Source organism: Lepidochelys olivacea (assembly GCF_965140295.1).
Source record: "Lepidochelys olivacea isolate rLepOli2 genome assembly, chromosome: 3".
Taxonomy (NCBI): domain Eukaryota; kingdom Metazoa; phylum Chordata; order Testudines; family Cheloniidae; genus Lepidochelys; species Lepidochelys olivacea.
The window spans coordinates 187,369,618-187,392,281 of NC_140413.1; the positions used below are offsets into that span (position 1 = coordinate 187,369,618).

The following is a 22,664-nucleotide window of genomic DNA, read 5'->3' on the forward strand; positions in this document are numbered from 1 at the left end:
ATTTAGTTGCAAATAAGCTAAAACTAGAATATCAATATTCCGCCTTTCAGAGTGGGTCCACAGAGAGTTTTCTTATTTACTCTTGGGAACTTATTTTTCCACACAATTTTTATTTGAAATTCCTTTAGAGTTCCTTTTGGTACCTGGGTGGTAGGGTCTGAAATGGAATTGGTTACCAAAACTTTCATTTTTCCCATTGATATATGGCCAACTCAAGACAAATTTAGTATTTTTCTGATCCAGCAAGTCATTTTGAAATAAAGGGAAGAAAGTTAATTTCATATAGCCAATTGAGAGTAGGAGAAATATTGATTCCTAAATCCTTTGTTTAGACCAACCAAACTCAAACGTAGGCTGCAACTGTTTAATCATAGATCTTCCAGCCAAAAAATTAATATTTCAAATTCAGTATTAGTTTAATAGTCTGATATAATCATTGAATTTCTGCCACAATATATGATTTATATTCTGATGGATTGGTAACCATTAGTATCCCATTGTCTGCATGCAGTGCACTTTTACATTCTCTTTTATTAATTGCAGCCTATGTGAACAAGTAACAAATATTTTACCTAGCTCTTGACAGGATTTGGAATTTATAAGAGAGCTGGGAACTGCCAGACTTTCTGGAGACAGTATGTGAGTTCAAGTATTTAACTCTTTTTATACAGGAGCATGTACAGAAGTTCAATCTTAGCAATCCACAGCACACTGATCGTTCAGATAGGATGAGAGTTTCGTAGGTACGAAAATATTAAAAAGTTAGGAATTAGTCTGTTAAAATTTGTACAACATATAAATATGGACTTACCTGTGGCTTGTTGGATGGCTTCCATTACAATTTTTAGTGGTATCCCTGGTAGTTTTATATCAGCCTAATGTGGAAAAAGAGTTAAGTGACATCAATATGTAAGGAAGGGCTGTTGTCCAGTGATATTTTCTATATTTCATTTTAAGGAGATGTAATAAATTAAGATACCTGCAAAGCAGTTATTCCTTTATTCGTACCAGCCATTTTGAAGTCCATATCACCATTGTAATCTTCAATTCCCTATAGGGGTACATGAAAACAAGTACTTTAAACAAGCCAAATTAAATCCACATTTGATACTGCAGTAAAGGGCCATGCTTAACATTTCCTAGGTCACACCCTCATACCTATAAGCCACAGTTTTTTGTTTGCTAGATTGAAAGTTGCTTCTTTTAAGACTTCAATGCCTTTCTTTAGTACTATTTCACTATTCTTTATTAACTCTGAACATTTCCCCCGAGCATTCTATGAGTTATTCCAGACTCACTGAAGAACCAGCTATCTGGGGAGAAGAAAAGGTAGAAGCCTTACTCAAAATACACGGCTTGTCAATCAACAAACAGAGTGGCACTGAAGGTAGGTATCTAAGGACATGTCTACACTTACAAGCTTACAATGGCACAGCTGCACCAATACAGCTGTGCCGCTGCAAGATTGCTCATATAGCTGCGTTATGCCAACAGGAGAGAGCTCTCTTGTCGATATAATACAACCAGCTCAACAAACGGCAGTAGCTATGTCATGGGAGAGCATCTCCTGCCAACATAGCACTGTGCACATGAGCGCTTATGGCAGCAAAATGTATGTCACTCAGGGATGTGGTTTTTTACACCTCCCAGTGACAAAAGTTTTGTTGACGTAAGTGCTAGTGTAGGCATGACCTAAGCTGTGCCGCCTCTTCCCCCAAATGGAAGAGGCAGAACTCACTAGAAGTGGAGAAGTTAACTGAGCTTAAAGGAAATGCATACAATTAAGATATGGTTAATAGATATGCTTAAGGAGATCTTCCCCCAAAAGGGAGGAAAACCCCCAAAACAGAAAATACATCCACAACTTTTCAGTAATTTGGTATTACATGTTCCCAAAGTATTCTGGAGAAATATTGCAAGAGAGATTTTGGAAGCTTTATCTGACAGGAGGAAACAAAGGCGGGCGGAGAACCTACTAAAAACACTCACTAGGATGTCTGTCAACAAACGATAATCCTCAATTTCTCCATTTTTCTCAGGATCACATCTGGTAACCAATCCTACTGCTACACCTGCCACAGCAGCTGATATTGGGACTCCTAATAGCAATAAATTAAATTATTTGTATTATCTTGTCATGCTCAAATTTATAGCCATTTAACAAATTAATGAATTTATCCTCTGTATGCATTTTACATATTGTACCTGCATCCATTAATGCCAAACTTCCACCACATACTGAAGCCATTGAAGAAGATCCTACAGAGAGTCAGAGAATGGAGATGTATTGATCAAAAGTAACAAGCAAAATTAGCAAGAGAAGTTCTTCAGTAATTCTAAAATTAAACCCCTTACTGGCCAGGTGACAGGGTTCCCCAGAAATTCAATGGAATACACTTCCTATCACAAAGGGTTTAGAAGAGTGAACTTCATCAGAAAAATTTGTGGGCAATATGCAATTTATTAATCTTCAGTTTATGTCTTCCTCTTTTATTTGAGGTCTACCGCTTTGCAAGTTAAAGCAATTCTCTAACAACCATAACTGAGGATCAGAAACATGCGAATCCATGTCATTTTCAGAATTTCAACTAAGAATCCATCTAGCATCATTAAATAGAAAACCAAATTAATTAGCTAGAACTGTTAGCATAGTTCATCTAATACAAGGAATTTAAAAAAAGCATATTTGGTCTTTGCCATTAGGTAAAAAAATGAAAATGAAATTTTAATACCATTTGACTCCAAGACTTCTGAAGTAACCCTTATTGTGAAAGGGAAATCTTGAGGAATAACTGGCTTCAAAGCTTTCTCTGCAAGTGCACCTGTATTTAAAGGTACAAAATACTCTATCAATATAAAAAGTGATTAAACGGAGTACTACAATAATAAAGTTTAACTTCTCTAGATATCACTCACCATGTCCAAGTTCTCTTCTGTTCACACCAGTAACTTTGCCAATCTCATTAGTTGCATAAGGAGGAAACTAGAAAAATGTAATTTTCATATAGCAAGTAAAGTAGCATGTGGTACCCTTTCCTTCTTTGATTGCTTGTTTGCCTCAAAACAAGCATTAATACCCTCCCAAAAGCACGAGTATCAAGAAAATAAAATACATTAGTCACTTGTATAAACCGCATGTACACTTGTACAACCACATTTGCTCCAATCCCTCAGACAAAGACGAACACCTACAAGAGCTTTATCAAGCATTCTTAAAACTACAATATCCACTTGGGGAAGTGAGGAAACAGATTGACAGAGTCAGATGGGTACCCAGAAGTCACCTACTACAGGACAGGCCCAACAAGGAAAACAGAACACCACTGGCCATCATGCACAGCCCCCAGCTAAAACCTCTCCAGCACATCATCAGTGATTTACAACCTATCCTGGAAAATGACCCCTCACTCTCACACACCTTGGGAGGCAGGCCAGTCCTTGCTTACAGATAGCCCCCCCAACCTGAAGCAAATACTCACCACGCCACAGAAACACTAACCCAGGAACCAATCCCTGTAACAAACCCCGTTGCTGACTCTGTCCCCATATCTACTCTAGAGACACGATCAGAGGACCCAACCACATCAGCCACACAATCAGGGGCTCATTCACCTGCACATCTACTAATGTGATATATGCCATCATGTGCCAGCAATGCCCCTCTGCCATGTACATTGGCCAAACCGGACAGTCTCTACACAAAAGAATACATGGACACAAATGGACATCAGGAACGGTAACATACAAAAGCCAGTAGGAGAACACTTCAGTCTCCCTGGAACAATTTAAAAGTAGCCATCCTTCAACAACAACAACAAAAAAACCTTCAAAAACAGACTTCAACGAGAAACTGCAGAGCTACAATTCATTTGCAAACTTAACACCATTAATTTGGGCTTGAATAGAGACTATGAGTGGCTGGCTCACTACAAAAGCAATTTTCCCTTGCTTGGTATTAACACCTCCTCCTCAATTATTGGGAGTGGACCACATCCACCCTGACTGAATTGGCCTAGTCAACACTGGTTCTCCACTTGTAAGGTAACTCCCTCCCCTTCATGTGTCAGTATAATGATGTCTACATCTGTAATTTTCACTCCATGCATCTGAAGTGGGGTTTTTTACCCACAAAATCTTATGCCCGAATAAATCTGCTAGTCTTTAAGGTGCCACCGGACTCCACGTTTTTGTATAAACTTTTGAAGTCATCAACTGTAAAATTCTTTATCAACTAAAGAAATTTCATTTTATACATTTTCTATTTGGGGGATTTTTGCACTTTCCTCTGAAGTGTCTGATACTAGACATTGTTGGAGACACAATAATGAACTAGATAGATCGTTAGTCCAATTTATGTTCCATGGCTTTAGTTAGCAGGGGTAATCTGATTTACTTCATAATGATCTAGTTTGCTGTCAATTTCACTCCACCAAGCAAATGATACTAATTTTCTGAAATACACAAACTTAAATTTATTATGTATGATCACCAGTGTTTAATGCCTTAACTGTTATCTCCCCCATTCCTGTGTTTACCTTTACCCATCATCCCTACACTAGTCTTGTTTCTTCCCATCTCTCGACCTTTTTTTTTTTTTTTTTTAAAACTTCCTCCACCTTCTTTCTTTCTTCCTTTTCTGCATTCTCTCTACTTTTAATAGTAGGTGCTAGAAGGCAGTGAAAATTCAGCAAAAGCATTTCCTCTCCGGCACCATTACTCCCTGATAGTTGACCACTCCAGATATATCCTGGATTTGCATTTAATTAATGCAAAACAACATTTGTGGTCAAAGAATACAGCAGAACCTCAGAGTTACGAACTGACAAGTCAACCATACACCTCATTTGGAATTGGAAGTATACAATCAAGCACCAGCACAGAGAAAGAAAAAAAAAAGGCAAACAGTACAGCACTGTGTTAACCATAAACTACTAAAAATTAAGAAAAGCAGCATTTTTCTTCTGCATAGTAAAGTTTCAAAGCTGTATTAAGTCAGTGTTCATTCAGTTGTAAACTTTTGAAAGAACAACCACCACAACATTTTATTCAGAGTTAGGAACATTTTGGAGTTACAAACAACCTGAATTTCCAAGGTATTCGTAACTCTGAAGTTCTACTGTAACGCAGTTGCAAGATAACAGAGGATCAAGGGAGGCAAGCTAACCACAAGTAAACTATATCTTCATTTTTCTATCATACAATCACAAACTTATTCATAAAGCAAAAATCACCAAAAGCACTTGTAATATAACAGATTTGGAAATTATATCTGCTTTGTGAAATATTTTGAGCAAATCCCAAAGAATGAGAATTGCTTATGGTATAAGAGAGCTTGCTTAAAATTTTATTAATAAACTTAGGCATATTAATGTTTGTGAAATATGCAACAAAACATGTGAAACACAGCAAAGCTATCTTACCTCATAATGCAGCATAAAGTTTTTATCTTTTATTCCACTAGAAATTAAAAATAAGACAGCATCATATAGGAGCAACTGACATCAGCTTCCATTTAGAGTAGGATTAAAAGGTTACATAGCTCCATTATCACTAAATACAGATGTCTATAAACATGGAAGTGAAGCAGGGGAAGTGTTTCAATGAACCAGCTGAACAGCAAGACCATTTTCTATTGCTTTTTCCCAGTAGTACATGAATTGAAGACCTTGTCTACACACAAAAATTGTACCATTTTAACTACACTGCTATAGTTAAAACAGTAAAAGCCCCCCTCCCAGTTTGGACACAGTTAAATTGGTATAAGAGATGCTTTTCTCGTGTAGCTCCTTACTCCTGGGAAAATTCTGCAGCAAATATTTACAAATTCTTCACACAATATTAAAATTCTGCATATTTCACTTGTCAAAAATGACAGTATAATCATGACAGTTTCAATTATTTTGGTAATTTATTTCAAAATACCTGTCAGCAAGTATGTTTGAAACAAAAAAGATTCAGGAAATGTTTTTTGACAAATAGATTCCTTACTAGGCATGTTAATACAGAACTTGTAGTTTAAATGAATTATTACTCAATTACAGAACTGTATTTCCCACACCCCTCAGAAGCAGTGCAAAGGCTTTGGGGAGTTACGCAGGAGTTGAGGGAGAGGGAAGTAATTGCTGGGAAGGAGCCTGGCAGTGAACTTGGAGGGTTGTTGGTGTGGTTGGGAGAAGTATGGAACTGCCTCACACCTCCCAAAAAACCAGACACATTGTTAGGGAGTTGTGGAGCCTCTCCTATGCAGACCCTGGCTGATCCCTAGCCTCTGTCAGGCACATCTGCCACTGTCCCCATGTGTCCCTGGACACACACACACACACACACACACCCCTGCCATCCCTCCTCCCCCCATCCCCAAGTGCCCCTGCACTCCCACTCAGACAACCCACTTCCTCTGTCCCCATATGTCCCTGCTCCCAACCCCCTCCCCCCACTCCATTCAGCCCCTGGCTCAGTGTTGTCACCCCACCAGCTCCTGTGTCACCACCCCAGTCTGCTCCCACACTAGGCCTTCTGAACCTTAGTCTGTGTGACCCCTCCCCCCAGTCCCGTGTGCCCCGCTCTGTTTCCCCCCCCATATCCCATGCCTCTTCACCTGGCCCCGTGGGAAAAGTGCTGAGAGGAAGACAGCCTCTACCCCTCCCTCTTCACAGCTAACTGCCCTTTCTTCTGGTGCCTTTCCCGCAGAATGTATTATCGGGGGGGGGGGGGGGGGAGACGGGACGACTGTGTGAATCTGCGAGGGTTGTGAATTCTGTTTGTGTGCAGTGGCGCAGAATTCCCCAAGGAGTAAGATCTACCATGGGGAAGGGGAATAAACTATATCAGTATAAGCCACCACTATGGACCAATTAATACACAGCATGTTAGTGCATTTTAGAAATCACACCCATGTAGTACACATTACCCCACAATGCAGACTAACTCTCAGTTCATTTCAGTGAGTGGGGTTTCTAACCCTCCAGGATTGTCCTGGAATCTCTAGCAATTAAAGATTAATCTTTAATTAAAGATGTCATGTAATGAAACCTCCAACCAAAACTGGCAACCCTATCAGTGAGGTAATTAAAACTGAAGTATGACCAACTTCTTAACCAGCTAAGAAGATTTTTCTTCTGACAAATTAGGGTCTTTGGAATAGATTACTTGAAGTAATCTACTTACTGTCACTCATCTGACAATTTTATTTATTCTGGGTGAGTCAAAACTACATTATGCTTGGCTAGCGCCACCTAAAGTCACTGGAAAGGTAGTTGCTAACATGTACAAATATGTTGCTCCACGTGTTGCATGTACTGAATCTACACAACAGCACATTACTGAACATTATCTGTAGAGAACATACATTGGGAAAGCGTAAAAGGTATACACTGTTTTCATTATTACATTAATACTTGGAAAAAATTATAAATCTGTTTTTAAAAATGCTATAATTTGGCACATTTATGTAGAGTTTTTACACATTTAGTAATCTTTTTGCTTGGTCTCATTATTTAAAAGAGAATATTTTCTTGCAATATATTCTGATTTATTGTTTGTAACTACTGAGCCACTATAATCATAACCAATGACTAAAGGCAATTCCAAAGAGCTGCTGGGCATTTGGCACTTTTGAAAATCAGGCCACTTATTTAGAAACCTAATTTTAGACATCCATTTTTGAAAATCTTGATGAATACATATTCAGTTCAAGTACCATTTATCAACTGTTTAAATTACCCATGCTCATTTATTATAAAAGCAACAAAGCGAAAGAAGATAAGAAGGCACATACCTCACAGCTGTTGTGATAAGATCAGATTTTACACTTGATTCTAGTGAATCAAATGTAACTGTACAGAGAACCTAGAACAAAAAAAAGGGACAATGAAAACTCACACAGTTTATGATCATTTAAAGCTATGTATATTGGGCACAAAGATTTAAGGAGAGTTGATTCGGAAAGTTTCTGTTGTGATTTTTGTCAAACATCAATTCTCAATAGGTTTCTTTACAATAAAGACGTTGATAGAATCAGAACTTGGTCTTGTAAATGTCCACCAGTCTGTAAGGAAACGGATTGATTCCTGGCTCTCTCTGCCTGGCCTAGCAAAAGTATGGAGTACTACAGAGGTAGCATTTTCACCTTAAGAGATAGGAATTATCTCAGTTAATGACTCCCCTATTAACCAGTTAAAGAGCATGCCACTAAAAATCCTGCCCGGCCCGCTCTTTTCTGCCCCCTGCCCACTGTTCTCTCCTTGTGGGGCAGGCAAGCTTCCCCCTCCCCCCGCCTCTTCCCCCCAGCATGCTGCGTTCCTGCCCCTCCTCCGCTCCCTCCCTGTGGCCCGCTGATCAGCTGACAGCCCTTGCTTCGGAGCAAGCGGGAAAGGTAAAAGTGGAGCCGAAGCGCGCTCTGCTCCGGGGACCTTGGGGAAGGGGATGGAATCAGGACATATCCCCTCCAGCCCCCTGCCGTGAGCCGCTCAGGGCAGGGGGCTGGGAGCACCCTCACAACCCCAGACCACACCCCCAGCCCTCTGCCCTCACCCCTGAACCCTCCTCACACACACTCAGGCCTCTGCCCTGACCCCTGCACCCCCCCCACAACCCCAGCCCTGACTCCGGCACCCCCCACACATACCCAGCCCCTCCACACCCCATGCCCTGACTCTTGCACCCCCACATCCCCACTCCCACCCTGAGCACCAAATGGGAGCTGCCCAGGTAAGCGCTCCACACCCAAACCTCCTGCCCCAACCCTGAGGCCCCTTCCTCATTCTAGCTCCTGGCCAGACCCTGCACCCCAACCCCCAGCCTGCTCCTTCACCCCCAGCCCTGTTCTCAGCACACTCCCACCCTCATCTCAGTGCAGAGAGAGGAAGAGAATGGCTAGAACCAGGGAGAAGGTAGGTACCTACTCTATGTGGAGAGGGCCAGGACTCCAGACCCGCAGCAGGCTGAGCGGGGCCAGCAGCTGGGACCCTGGCTGACAGGAGATGGCGGATAGAACCCCAGACCAGCAGTGGGCTGAGCCACTCAGCCCGCTGCAGGTCTGGGGTTCTGGCTGCCTGCCCCTTGCCAGCCGGGGTCCTGGCCACAGGCCCCACTCAGCCCGCTGCCAGCCTAGGTGAACGGAACCCCAGGCCGGAAACACGATGAGCGGGCCAGCGGCATAAGATCAGCATTTTAATTAAATTTTAAATGAAGCTTCTTAAATATTTTGAAAACCTTGTTTACATACAACAATAGTTTAGTTATATAATATATAGACTTATAGAGAGAGACCCTCTAAAAAATGTTAAAATGTATTATTGGCACGCAAAACCTTAAATTAAAGTGAATAAATGAAGACTCGGCACACCACTTCTAAAAGGTTGCCCCTGAGCTAGACAGATGAGAATCAATCCATCCCTAGAAGAAAGATGGCGGTGAAACAGAGGTCTAGTAAGAGGTCTCAGATCAGAAACTCAACACGCAGATCCTCTAGCCTGTTTTAGAAAGGACTCCCTCTCCCCTCCACACCACTCTGAACTTTGATATAAAATGTATCTGAATACATAACTTTTAAAAAGATTTGCAGAAAAACTGCTTGGCAGTCTCCTATACAGTAGTAGTTCAGATAAACTAGACAATTCTATTTTAAGTGAACCTGATCATTGAACTAAACAATGCACACACACTGCTGTTTTTCGGCAAAGAATAGTTTTAATGTAAAACTCACATACTTTCTTTTTATAAGTAATGCATAGAGAGGGTTAAAAATAAGTATTTTATGTATTAATGAAAGTAATAAGCAGTATTACTGTGAACCACTCTGAAAGGAAATTACAACTTATTAAATGGAATTACAGAAAAGCATGTTTGCAGGCCCAAGTTTCAGTTGCTGGGCCTTCTTCAGGAACTTTAAAAAGGCTGAAAGTGGACATGTGATTCTGCTTAATGGAATACTTCTAGGTAACTATGTTTTGCAATGTTATTTTGAAGTTTCCACTGGAACAGCAAACAGTTTAGTTCTGTACATTGTTTCTTCTAATGGGAGCCAGGCAATATTAAACTGAACGTGAATAGCACACAATGCATTTATACTTTCTTACACTGGAAGGTATGCAAGGTGTTTTCAATAATTACTTGATTGAGAAATAACAAATGTCATGGTTAATGGAAACTTTCAGGTTATGAAAACTATAACTCTGATGTTTGAAAGTATTACCTGTGTTTGACCTCTCTGAAATAATGCTGATCCATGAAGTGTTTTAAACATATCTACTTCACAACTGATATTTCTGAGAGAAGTCAAGTCTCTACCATCACACCTATAGAAATAAAATATGAACTATAAAGTCAAGAAAACCATAATTATGGGGAAATATTTGCAAAGAGTTTATTCAAAAAGGATTCTGTGCATTTACCTTCTGTATTCATTCAGAATAAAGCTTCTAAAAATATCCTTTGAAATAACATTAAAGGATTCCATAATTTCATAAGACTCAGCCTCTGGAAATTTCTCTAGAGATACCAAACACAAATTAGAACTCCAAGCTTCTAAAGTTGGAAAAGAAGCTCTGTAATAAGCACTGTGGCCAGCATTAGGGTACAACAGAAGCCCGTTGTGTTGCTATACATGTTATTCACAATTGGGAGCACTCTCCAAACGGTTAGAAATTGGGTAAATCACATAGGTGGTTCCAGATCTATTACCAGGTCTACTGCTCAAAAAGAGTATCCTTCTAATTAACACAAAGTTTTAATACTGGCAGCTACAGAAGTCGGTGCTCCACTACTCTCAGACTGGTAGGACCAAGAGGAATAAGACGACTTGCTTTCTATTGCTGCTGAAACACAAACATTTCAAAAGAGTAAAAACAAATGGACTGCAACAGTTCCAATCCTGAGCGGTACAGGGTCTAAGTCAGTAAGACGTGCACAATACCACCTCAGACTTCCATACCCTGAGGTTTGAGGATTTCACAGTTGGCTGGACCGCTTACAGAGACACATAGCTTTATTTTTTTTTTTCCAGGGGCAAGTAGGGATGAGGAGGTGAGAACCTGAGGTGCATCCTCAACTCCCTTCACATACATTAGTTTTTTCTTGTGCTCCTTTACAATGTGAAGGTAGGGAAGGAGGAGAAGTAAGCCTTTTTTCTATTATGTCCCCCCCTCCCCAGCATGTGGAAAAGGGGTGTTCAGTGGCAATATCTTTCCTCCTCACCATTAGGAGTTTGAGGAGGTAGACACAGGCTGATTACTGCAGTGATACAGCTTCTAACTACCTCAGTAATAACTGCTATCTGTTCAGTACTCTGCTCCCAAGCAAAGGGAGCAGACTTGATAAGAGTCTTTTCTTTCTCAACTATTTATGCAAAAGTGAGCAGAACTCAGGAGTTTGCCAGCTCCAAGAACAAAGAGCATTTATTGTACTTCCCTTGGGAGTAAACACCCTAATAAACTCAAATGGGACTGTGCATTCATGTGGGAGACTGGAAGTATAAAGACACTATAATAGACCTGTTGAACAGGGGAATGGCAATCCCCTTCTTTCCCCTACATGCCGAGAACACATATCTTCAGGTAAACTGGCCAGAGCTAAGCCAAAGCATACACACAAAGTACTGGGCCTCATCCTGTGTTATATACTACACATGACCATTTCATGCAATGCAGTATTATTTCAGTGTTAGTTCTTATAATTCAGTATTTTGTATCAAGTTTTAAATTGGAATTTCAGTAACAAAATACTATGCTCATCTTTGTGCTATACCACTGGTTTTTAACCTGGGGTCCAAAGACAATTTAAAACAGGTTTTCTTAAAACTTATTTAACTTATGACTAATTAACATTTTGGATAAAGGAAGCCTTTGTTCAAGATTCAGCACCCTTATGTCCCTTCAATGAAGATGTAAGGGCTTACAATAAACATCTGAGATCTAAAACAGGCATTCTAGCAAAACCAAGGAACACCAAAGCAGAAATTTCTGGTGTTTCTAAGCTACAAACAGAAAAAAAAAATTATATATTTTATATATGTAAATAAAAGCAAAAAGTGTTCAGGCCCACTTTATACATCAAGAAAAGGGCACAAGACCAATCTAAAAAAAAGTTACATCCTTTGCAGGTCTCCATAAACAGCAATCTTTCTTTTCAAAATAATGTTACAGGACTGTATTTATATTATGGTAGTGAATACTGGCCTAAAGTTCAGTGCCCAATTTTATTAAAATTGTACCAATATTACAGAGTACAATACCTTTCAACTGTTCTTCTGTTTCAAGTCTTATCTTGTTAACTGCTTCATCTCTAGAAATCTAGATAAGATTTACATTACCACTGATATTGCAGACTAACAATAAAGCAACAATCTTGAAGTTCTGCACAGCTGTCTAGCAATGAGATAATCATAGCAACAAATCTAAGCACAAGGAATCATTACATACTGAAACAACAATCTCCAAGAGAAGAACCTGTGATAACTTATTTATAGTACTGCACTGTAACTGTAGCCAAGTTGGTCCCAGGATATTACAGAGACAAGGTGGGCAATGTAATATCTTTTATTGGACCAACTTCTGTTGGTGAGACAGACAAACTTTCAAGCTTGAAGAGCTCTGTGTGGCTCAAAAGCCCGTCTCTCTCACCAATAACAGATATTGCCTCACCCACCTTGTCTCTCTTACACTACATCTTGCAGAACAGGAGGAAATACAGTCAAGTGTTAGTGGCTCTTTAAAGAAATGTCATGGGGATAGCAGTACAACTAAATCTAAACATGGATTAATTTAGAGAATTAACAAATTCAGAGAACTGATTGAAATACGACATTAAAAAAAACCCACAAGATTTTGATGGCAACACTTACTTTGTCATGGCTAAAATTTGCAAATACAGCACAGACCTTGTCAGAGGCAAGCCTTTTTGAAGAGAAAAAAGTAATTAACCTGATTAGTATTTGTTTACCTGTACAAAGTTTGAACAAGTCACCATCATAAATGCATTTAGTGTTCTAAAGAAAATGGTGACTTTAAAAAGGTTGCTAGACTATCTAAGATTTATATTAGTATTATAGCAATACTCATAAGCGGCATTATATAGAATAATAAGTTTAACTTGTTCTGATACAAAACCCTATATTCAAGAGTTTAATATGGCCAGAAAAATATTGTTCTATGTTGAAACTTGGTACATAAAGTCTATTCTTTAGCAAATGGTTTGATATTTTGTTGAAATAAAATTTAAAAGCAGTTATGTTCATATCCACCTTGTATTTCATTAAATGGCTTTTAATGACAGTTTCAAGGGGATTCATCTATAAAGGCTGGAGCAAACACAAAACTGGTGGAGTTCTTATTTAACCAGGTACTGCACACTTTAAGTTTCCCTGTTAGTCAAAAAATATCTAAGATTTATTTTAAGTGACAGTTTATCTGAACTGACAGTTATATTATCAATCCACAAAACCCACACAGACTGCCTGATGCATTAAGAAATTAAGGAACTTTCACACAGTACTACTATAAAGGAACTTTTATGGTGCAGTGTATATTGAGCCAGACACTGCAAGCATAAAATGAGGGAGAGCATGTGTTATTGACATTTTTTAAAGATATTTAGAATTTTCTGCTATAAAGGAAATGTACAAAAAATTAATAAGCACCTGACTGAAAGCCAGCAGGACCCAAGACATTTAGATTTAAGCAGGCACAGTCTTCAGCTCATGCCAGAGAAAGAATTATACACCCTGATAATTTAATAATGCTTTTTAGTGTATCTTTCATCCTTGATTGCCCAATTTACTGCTTTTATTTCCTATACTTGTGCTAGCACTGTCAATGTAGTTTTCTGAATTCTGCTTTCTCGTGTGTACAATCATTTTCTGATTTTTCTCTCTCTTTTAATTGTTGAAACACCTAGAGTTTGTTGGCTGCATTCCATTAGTTCTCAGTAATAATGCTTACGAGAGATCTCTTCAAAGCATGTATCGAGGATGGATGGGAAGGAAAGCGGGAGGTTTCAGTTAATTAGTCTTACATTAAGTACACCATTGTTAATACTTAGGTTGTTTGCAGCAATAGATTGTCTAAATATGAAATTAGTGCCCAAGAAATTCTCCTCTCCCCAGCAATCACACACACATAGACCCCATTTATATTATTGGAAGTTGGGCCTCACCGACAGATCCATAAGCCTGTCTTCTTACAACTTACAATGCAATTCTACACAGAGATGTCACCTTTATAAAAAAAAAGGTGAGGGGATGCCAGCATGTGGTCAATGTGGAACTTTGTAAAGATATATATTTCTATAGTTTTGGATGTTTAGTGGCCCCAGACTGATGCTTTCCTCATTTTTCTTTTACAGACAGAAGTCCTGTCCCCCGGCCTGTAACTTGGGGAAAAGTTTGTACATCAACATGGGGTAGAACAGTAGAGACTACATGGAGAGAAGAAGTTACAGCTGCTTCTTCAAAACAGTAGCAATCCCAAAGTCCTCAGAGATGGGGCTAGAGAAAAGAACCCATGTGCCCTCCTCCCTGAATACATAGTAGTTAGGGGGTAAGAGGACTCCTTTTCCTTCCCACCAAAGATATGTGAGAGTGCTGATGGGATAGGGAAACTTATGTGTCCTACTAGATATGTGTGGGTCAATCTTTGGGGAACCCCACCCAGATGGCAGAGAGAACTGAGAGACAACAACATTCTAAACTGGGGAGAGGAAGAGGAGAATGCATGCTGGGAGAGCACTACAAGGAAGCTCAGTGCGTCAATTACATTTAAGCTAGTCTTGAGCACCAAGTTCCCAGTTCCCTTACAAAGCAGGGAGTGGGCAAACTGATATTCTCCTCCTCAGCAGTTCTGACATGCTGCTGTTAGGCAGAAGAGAGACATGGTCTTGTGCATTTCCCCCCCCCAGCCCTCTTTCATGGGGAGGTATTTGCCCCCACTTGCTGGCTTTTCCTCCCAGCAGGGACAGATGAAAGAATTGCTAGGAGGGTTGTACAAATGCATAGGGTAACAGGTCTCTAAACAGAGGGAGAGTGGGAAGCCATGCAGCATTTCCCCAGTACTGATCCGTCTCATCCTCACCTTGAATTCTCTCTGCTACCTCCAGTTAGAGTTTCCTGCACTCAAGATTGCTCCTTTTTTCCCAATTTTCTTTCTAAAAAGGGGTGACCACAGGTGCTTCAGCCTGAAGATGTCTCCTCTATTTGGGGGAAAATGAGAACCTCTCTTGCTTATTTTTTGTGGGAGGAGGGCCTGGGATGGGTTCTCTGACTCCTCCTTTCCCACCCTCATGTCTTCAGGCTGCCACAGTAGCGTTGCCCTTGTGACTAAGCAAAGAACGGGTATAGAGGCCCAGGGCTTGTGACTGACTATCAAAAGGAAGAAAAAGCTGAGGATAAGTCAGGGACTCAAACGTTCAAAACAAGTAATATTTTGCATGAAAAAAGCCCAGAAATGAGGGTCAGTTAGTGACAGAAGTTGGTCACACTAATGCTCTTCATTAGAACCATTTGTTTTTGTACTTACTGCTTTGCACATTCAACAATCTCTGCTGGAGCACTAAATAACTTCTGAACAGTTCTCTTGGCAGCACCTTGTTCTTTTACCAGTTGCTGTATACACTGAATTATTTGTTGAGTATGCTTCACCCCCACTTTGATGGCATGGCAGAAGTCTTGCTGCAACATATTCTCGGCTGCTGCTTCCAACATGACTATTAATTCAGAGTCAAATAGTAAATCAGTTACCATCATGTTTTTCAACTGATATAGAACAAGTTGTTAAAATATATCTATCACAAAGGAAACCTAATTTTACCAAAACTACATGGGCCTTTAAGACAATAGCTCAGTTAATCTGTTTGATCTCTGCCAGGTTGATTTTATTATTTCAAAGGTCACAGAATCATAGAAACAGTTTCAAAATGCAAACTGAAGAGCTGGACTTATGGAAGAAAAATTGATTGGGAGGATTTCAGAATAATTTTGCAAATATAAGTTAGTAAGGAGAAATTTCACAAGATACAACTGAAAGGAAGTCAAACTAATGCCTTCAAAATAGGTTAATGGTTAGAATGTGCATTTAAATATAGACGTGCCACAGACTGAATACAATACATTATACACTTCCTCAACCAGTAAGATTACATTAATATGGAATAGGAAATTCAATTTATAAACAAGTATATGATGAATTTTGTGGCCAGTCATGAATTGGTCCCTATCAATTCCAAGGCCATGAAAAATATGTCCTGGACCGTGAAATAAGCCCTTCCCTATGAAATCTGATCTGCCCAAAATCTGCTAGTTCAGCCAGGTTGGGGAGGGATAGATTGTCCTTCCCCTGCATGGCTGTTATGTTGGGAGATCAGACCTGACCTCCACAGGCAATGCAGAAGTGTCCCGGAGCTCCCCTCTCCTCCCCCCAGGTCCTGCCTGGGCTCAAGGCTTACACACACACACACACGCACGCAGCTCGTGCCTGGGCTCGGGGCTTCTGCCCCTGCAGCTCCTGCTGGAGTTCAGGGCTTCTATCCTGTGGCTCCTGCCAGGGCTTGGGCAATTAATTTAACCAGTTTAAGAAAAATTCTCTCTCTTTTAAGCAGCTTTACAACTTAAGGTTTCCATTGCTTTTAAATGAGAGCTAAATTCTCTCAGAACAACTCTGCATCACAAAGTTAGATCCTGTGGGGACGAAAATTGTACTGGCTGTTAGGACACAAGTTTCACTGTATTACAATAAAACATTTAGACTTTATTTATTGATACTGTATTCCAAAGTTTCAGTTCAATTGAATAAGCAGGGAGCATAACATAAGTTTTAGATAAATGATATTAAATCTCATTAATACAGTAAAGAAATTCCAATATATATTAATGACCTCTAAAGAAATCAAACTAGAAAAAATACTTCCTCACTATTTGTTTCTATCTAGTCTTGATCACAAAGGTAGTATTTCAAGAGAATTATGATTTTCATATGAGAAAGTGCTCTATTTTTAGCTAAACATCAAAGTTGAATAATTTTAACCACTTACCAATTTGACTATGAGGAGCTCCAGTGACCAATAAGTTCAAGGTACTAGAAGACATTTCTTTTCGAGTTGGGTTAATAACAACTTCTCCATCAACCATTCCTACCCTTACTGCACCTAAGAAGAAATACCTAAGAAGTTAATTTTTGCATCTAAGTAGGATTTCGTTCAAAGGATCATTTTTACTTGGTTTGCTTTCAGAGGTAATTATTAAAATTAGTAATTCTATTTAAATAGTGGGATTTGTGTGTGTTTGTGCCAGATAACCTTTTGACACAGTTATAAAATTAAAATAAACTTGTTTATTCAAATAATGCAAACAATCTGCAAGTCAAGTTAATTACACTTGAAAAATTCTGGCTTATTGGGGTAGTGCTGTTATTGCAGTGTCACTGATAGTAACGTTATCAGTGACACAGCAATAGTTGTAAGCTTATTTTTGTTTGTAGTTTGGACATAGGTTTCCTGAAACATGAATCAGCTGAAGAAAAATAAATTACAAAGTGAAATCCCTTTTTGAGAAATTTAAGTTACTTCCCCGTGAGACATTCAGGATGGCAAAAGAGCCCCCTTTAGTATTGTTGGGGTAAAGGTTGGGAGGGAAAGCGTTGTCTAGAAAGCAAAAAGCCCCTATCCTGCTCTCCTCTACCTGGGGCCCTTCAAGGATAAGCATTTCCAAAATCTGAAAAACTAAAGAAGTTCCCCAGGCAAAAACTTTCATTAATCTAGAGTTAAACTCAGAAATACAGATCAACAGTTTAAGGATTAAAAACACACTTACAAGTGTTAAGAACACAACAGAAACCCAGGAAGTGCAATCACGTCAATGCAGAATTTCATAAGTTTCTAATTTTTTTTACACTTTTTAAAATCCTTAAATCCCTAATATGTTCTATCATATATCCAGTTTAATAAAATTTTATTGTTGGAAATTTTACAAGCATATATTGTTGAAGGAAAAAGGCTGCCAATTGGTTTGAAGACAGTAAGACTTGCCTGTTAATGGAACATTTCCTGCAACTTATAGGAGATGCTTCAAGACTGCTGCTATGCTTGAGACTATTCCTTAGAACAGGAGTCAGCAACCTTCAGCACGTGGCCCATCAGGGTAATCCACCGGCGGGCCAAGAGACATTTTGTTTACGTTGACCGTCCACAGGCACGGCACCCAGCAGCTCCCAACGGCTGCGGTTTGTTGTTCCCAGCCAATGGCAGCTGCAGGAAGTCGTGGGCCACAGGGATGTGCTGAAGGTTGCCGACCCCTGCCTTAGAATAAGAAAATAAATGGTTGTAGAATGTCTGCCCTCCCCACCAAAACCTTGAAGAGAATTGCTTTAATGTCTCCAATAAACTAAAGAAACACTTTAGAGATAATCTGAAGTAGTGTTACAGGAGAAGAAGCTTTCATAGAAGTGTATTAACTTGATAAATAGAATTAAATGGACACTTTTAAAAAGTATTTTTTTCCATATACTTTATAGTCATGGGGATATTTCCTCAGAATATGAAAATTAGAAGGTATATTCCTGATCACTTTGTCTGCAGATAAAGTCTATTTAAAAAAAAGTATGACCTGAGAAATACGCCTTGTTTTTAGACAGTTGTTGCAATGCTATTATGTATCTTACTATTTTGTTTAAACTATTGTAACAATTACTGAATGTTAAGGAAAAAGAAAAGGAGTACTTGTGGCACCTTAGAGACTAACCAATTTATTTGAGCATAAGCTTTCGTGAGCTACAGCTCACTTCATCGGATGCATAAAAGTGGAAAATGCAGTGAGGATGTTTTCATACACACAGATCATGAAAAAATGGGTGTTTATCACTTCAAAAGGTTTTCTCTCCCCCCACCCCACTCTCCTGCTGGTAATAGCTTATCTAAAGTGACCACTCTCCTTACAATGTGTATGATAATCAAGGTGGGCCATTTCCAGCACAAATCCAGGGTTTACCAAGAATGTCCTTGGGGGGGGGGGGGAACAGGGGGAAATAGGTTACCTTGCATAATGACTTAGCCACTCCCAGTCTCTATTCAAGCCCAAGTTAATTGTATCCAATTTGCAAACGAATGTTAAGGGAAGCCATTTTACTGATCACACATCTGTCTGTAGTTCTGTAGCTACTATTGTTAAAAGTACTCAGATCAGAAAAAAAAAAACCTATTCTATTTTTCAGTTTTACTTTGTACATTTGCAACTTTTTATGTAGTTTCACTATTTGCTGTATATAATCAGTTTTCCTTGTTTGTGGAGCTTAACAGTATGAGAGAAGAGAAAAACAAAACATGACTGTAAAACCATAGAAACTGGCAGTGGAATTTGGGACAGATGTAGTACCTGAAACTGCCTTTAATTTGAAAATGGCTAGATTTCAAGTTATATGCATTGTTGCTGTATTGTGTTGGTCCCATGATATTAGAGTTTTACAAGGTGAGTAATAGCTTTTATTGGACCAACTTCTGTTGGTAAGAGACAAGCTTTCAAGCAAAAATATTTACTTACCAATGGGACCATTCCATGGGATATCTGATAATGCAAGTGCTGCAGATGCTAAAATTGTAAGAGTTACATTTTTAAAATGATTACATAAATACAAACATTAAATAAAGTTTACAAAATATTTAAAATTACTTTTACCTCCATTAATTGCCGGGACATCAGGATCATTAACACCATCTACTGCTAAAAGATTACAAAGGATCTGGTATAATATGAAAGACAATGGAAGAATTTTGAGCTATATGTTTGTTTGTTTTTTTTATCAAAACACCTGCAAGAAACAACGAATACAATGACCTAAAAATTATATGAATTCATATGAAGAGGGAAAAAAAAAGTTCAAGTACCTAAATCAATAAACTGACGGAGAAAAATGATATTTAACACCAAGAACCACCAAATTAGGGGTAAACACAGGCCCTTAAAATGTGACAAAGTTACCTTTATCTACACTTTGTATACTTCAGAAATATTAATAATATTTCCTGTGAATATATTAAGATTGTTTTCGCTCTGGAATTTTCTCTCACACATTTGTTAGATTAATAATGAGATAAATCTAAGAGGTAACAAATGTGAGAGAGAAAATTCCAGAGTGAAAACAACCTTAATATATTCACAGGAAGTAGATTGAGAGGTTCTTGGGTTTTAAGGACTACTTTTATTTTGTTGCACAAATATGCAGAGGTTGAGCTTTTTATCCCCACCTTCTACAAGAGAAAATGGAACATGGACTTACAATGAAGATAATTTCGGACACTGACTTAAGGTTTCAGAGTAGCAGCCGTGTTAGTCTGTATTCACAAAAAGAAAAAGGAGTACTTGTGGCACCTTAGAGACTAACCAATTTATTTGAGCATAAGCTTTCGTGAGCTACAGCTCACTTCATCGGATGCATTCAGTGGAAAATACAGTGGGGAGATTTATATACACAGAGAACATGAAACAATGGGTGTTACCATACACACTGTAACCAGAGTGATCACTTAAGGAGAGCTATTACCAGCAGGAGAGCGGGGGGTGGGACCTTTTGTAGCGATAATCAAGGTGGTCCATTTCCAGCAGTTGACAAGAACATCTGAGGAACAGTGGGGGGTGAGGATAAACATGGGGAAATAGCTTTAAGTTTTTTTGTTGAAGTATTGCCACTTTTAGGTCTGTAATCGAGTGACCAGAGAGATTGAAGTGTTCTCCAACAGGGGACACCATCATATGGCCTAATCACATCAGTGACACCATCAGAGGCTCGTTCATCCGCACATCCACCAATGTGATATATGCCATCATGTGCCAGCAATGCCCCTCTGCCATGTACATTGGTCAAACTGAACAGTCTCTATGTAAAAGAATAAATGGACACAAATCAGACGTCAAGAATTATAACATTCAAAAACCAGTTGGAGAACACTTCAATCTCTCTGGTCACTCGATTACAGACCTAAAAGTGGCAATACTTCAACAAAAAAACTTCAGAAACAGACTCCAACGAGAGACTGATAAATTGGAATTAATTTGCAGACTGAATACAATTAACTTAGGCTTTAATAGAGACTGGGAGTGGATGGGTTATTACACAAAGTAAAGCTATTTCCCCATGTTTATCCTCACCCCCCACTGTTCCTCAGATGTTCTTGTCAACTGCTGGAAATGGCCCACCTTGATTATCACTACAAAAGGTCGTCGTCGTCGTCCCCCCCCCCCCCGCCCGCCTCTCCTGCTGGTAATAGCTCACCTTAAGTGATCACTCTGGTTACAGTGTGTATGGTAACACCCATTGTTTCATGTTCTCTGTGTATATAAGTCTCCCCACTGTATTTTCCACTGAATGCATCCGATGAAGTGAGCTGTAGCTCACGAAAGCTTATGCTCAAATAAATTGCTTAGTCTCTAAGGTGCCACAAGTACTCCTTTTCTTTTTGACTTAAGGTTGTTGAATAGCCTATTCTACTTGACATGCAACATAAATATAGTTTCATCTAAAATATTACCAAGCAGGAATTACAGCTCCTAGCTAGTTAAATTACTTTCTCCCAGAGAATAAATCCCACTCATTTCTTTGTGATAGTGAGTCTGAATTCAGATCAGCTTCAAAGAAAAGCTTTCCTTGAAGCAATGAATAGTTGGTCTGTGTTAAGCAGTATTATTTACCGACCGATTAAAGAAGGCTGCTGTTAATCCTTCAACTGCACCAACAGTTAACACTATTTTGCAAAACATTAACCCAATTTGGAAGCTTGCCCAAAACAGTTTTCTTTTGGCTCCCACAGAACTGTGACTATCACTAAAAATAATGAACCCACCTGTGTATCATAATAGTAGCCTGCTGGGAAGAGTGGCCTAATTGATCGATCTGTAAAAAACATTTAAAAACTTTCATACATGCAGAGATTAAGATTATGACTGTTTATAGGAGAAAGTGGATGAAGGAAGTAAATGATAGACATATATTCAGTAATAAATGACAAAGATAAAATTCGGGAAATCTTTATTTTCCCCTCATATTAAAAAAAACAAGAGAGTTATCCAAAGAAACTGACAACCAACACATTTAAAATTTTTAGAAACACAAAGCCTAATTAACTTGTGGAACTCTTTGCCAAAAGATATTGAGTCTAAAACTTGAGCAGCATTCAAAAAAGGATTAGACATGTACATGGATAGTGAGAATATTCACTGTCACATTAGATACGATAAAATATAAGGGAAATAATCCTTCATGATTCAAGATACACGCCAGCCACTAAGCAATGGGAATTAGGAAGAAGCTTCCTCTATGACAGGGATGGAAAACTTTTTGGCCTGAGGGCCACATGGGGTTGCGAAACGGTATGGAGTGCTGGGTAGGGAAGGCTGTACCTCTGCAAACTGCCTGGCCTTTTTCCACTTCCCGCCCCCGGACTACCCCCCTCAGAACACCCAACCCATCCAACCCCCCCTTCTCCTTGTCCCCGACCACCTCCTCCCGGGACCCCCCCGTCCCTAACCACCTCCCCGGGACCCCACCGCCTATCCAACCCCCTCTGCTCCCTGTCCCCCCCGGGACCCTCCAACCCCAAGGCCTATCCAATCCCCCTTGCTCCCTGTCTCCTGACCGCCCCCTGTCCCCTGACTGTCCCCCAGGACCTCCTACCCCGTTACCATGCCGCTC

The 22,664-nt window shown here is 39.4% G+C and overlaps 1 protein-coding gene across 1 annotated transcript in view; it reads right to left on the reverse strand.

Annotated features, from left to right (window-relative positions):
* The window catches only part of PNPT1 (polyribonucleotide nucleotidyltransferase 1), a 44,775-nt gene that overhangs the window by 16,896 nt on the left and 5,215 nt on the right, over positions 1–22,664 (reverse strand). Inside the window, exons 5-21 of the mRNA XM_084622266.1 lie at positions 21,817–21,866; positions 19,655–19,718; positions 19,520–19,567; positions 17,020–17,133; positions 15,510–15,696; positions 12,842–12,893; positions 12,233–12,290; positions 10,395–10,491; positions 10,196–10,298; positions 7,778–7,848; positions 5,421–5,457; positions 2,917–2,983; positions 2,733–2,822; positions 2,206–2,259; positions 1,990–2,099; positions 980–1,051; positions 812–875 (exon numbers count right to left, since the gene is read on the reverse strand). Of these exons, the coding sequence (XP_084478392.1) occupies positions 812–875; positions 980–1,051; positions 1,990–2,099; positions 2,206–2,259; positions 2,733–2,822; positions 2,917–2,983; positions 5,421–5,457; positions 7,778–7,848; positions 10,196–10,298; positions 10,395–10,491; positions 12,233–12,290; positions 12,842–12,893; positions 15,510–15,696; positions 17,020–17,133; positions 19,520–19,567; positions 19,655–19,718; positions 21,817–21,866 (1,338 nt within the window). The remainder of the gene's footprint in view (positions 1–811; positions 876–979; positions 1,052–1,989; positions 2,100–2,205; positions 2,260–2,732; positions 2,823–2,916; positions 2,984–5,420; positions 5,458–7,777; positions 7,849–10,195; positions 10,299–10,394; positions 10,492–12,232; positions 12,291–12,841; positions 12,894–15,509; positions 15,697–17,019; positions 17,134–19,519; positions 19,568–19,654; positions 19,719–21,816; positions 21,867–22,664) is intronic.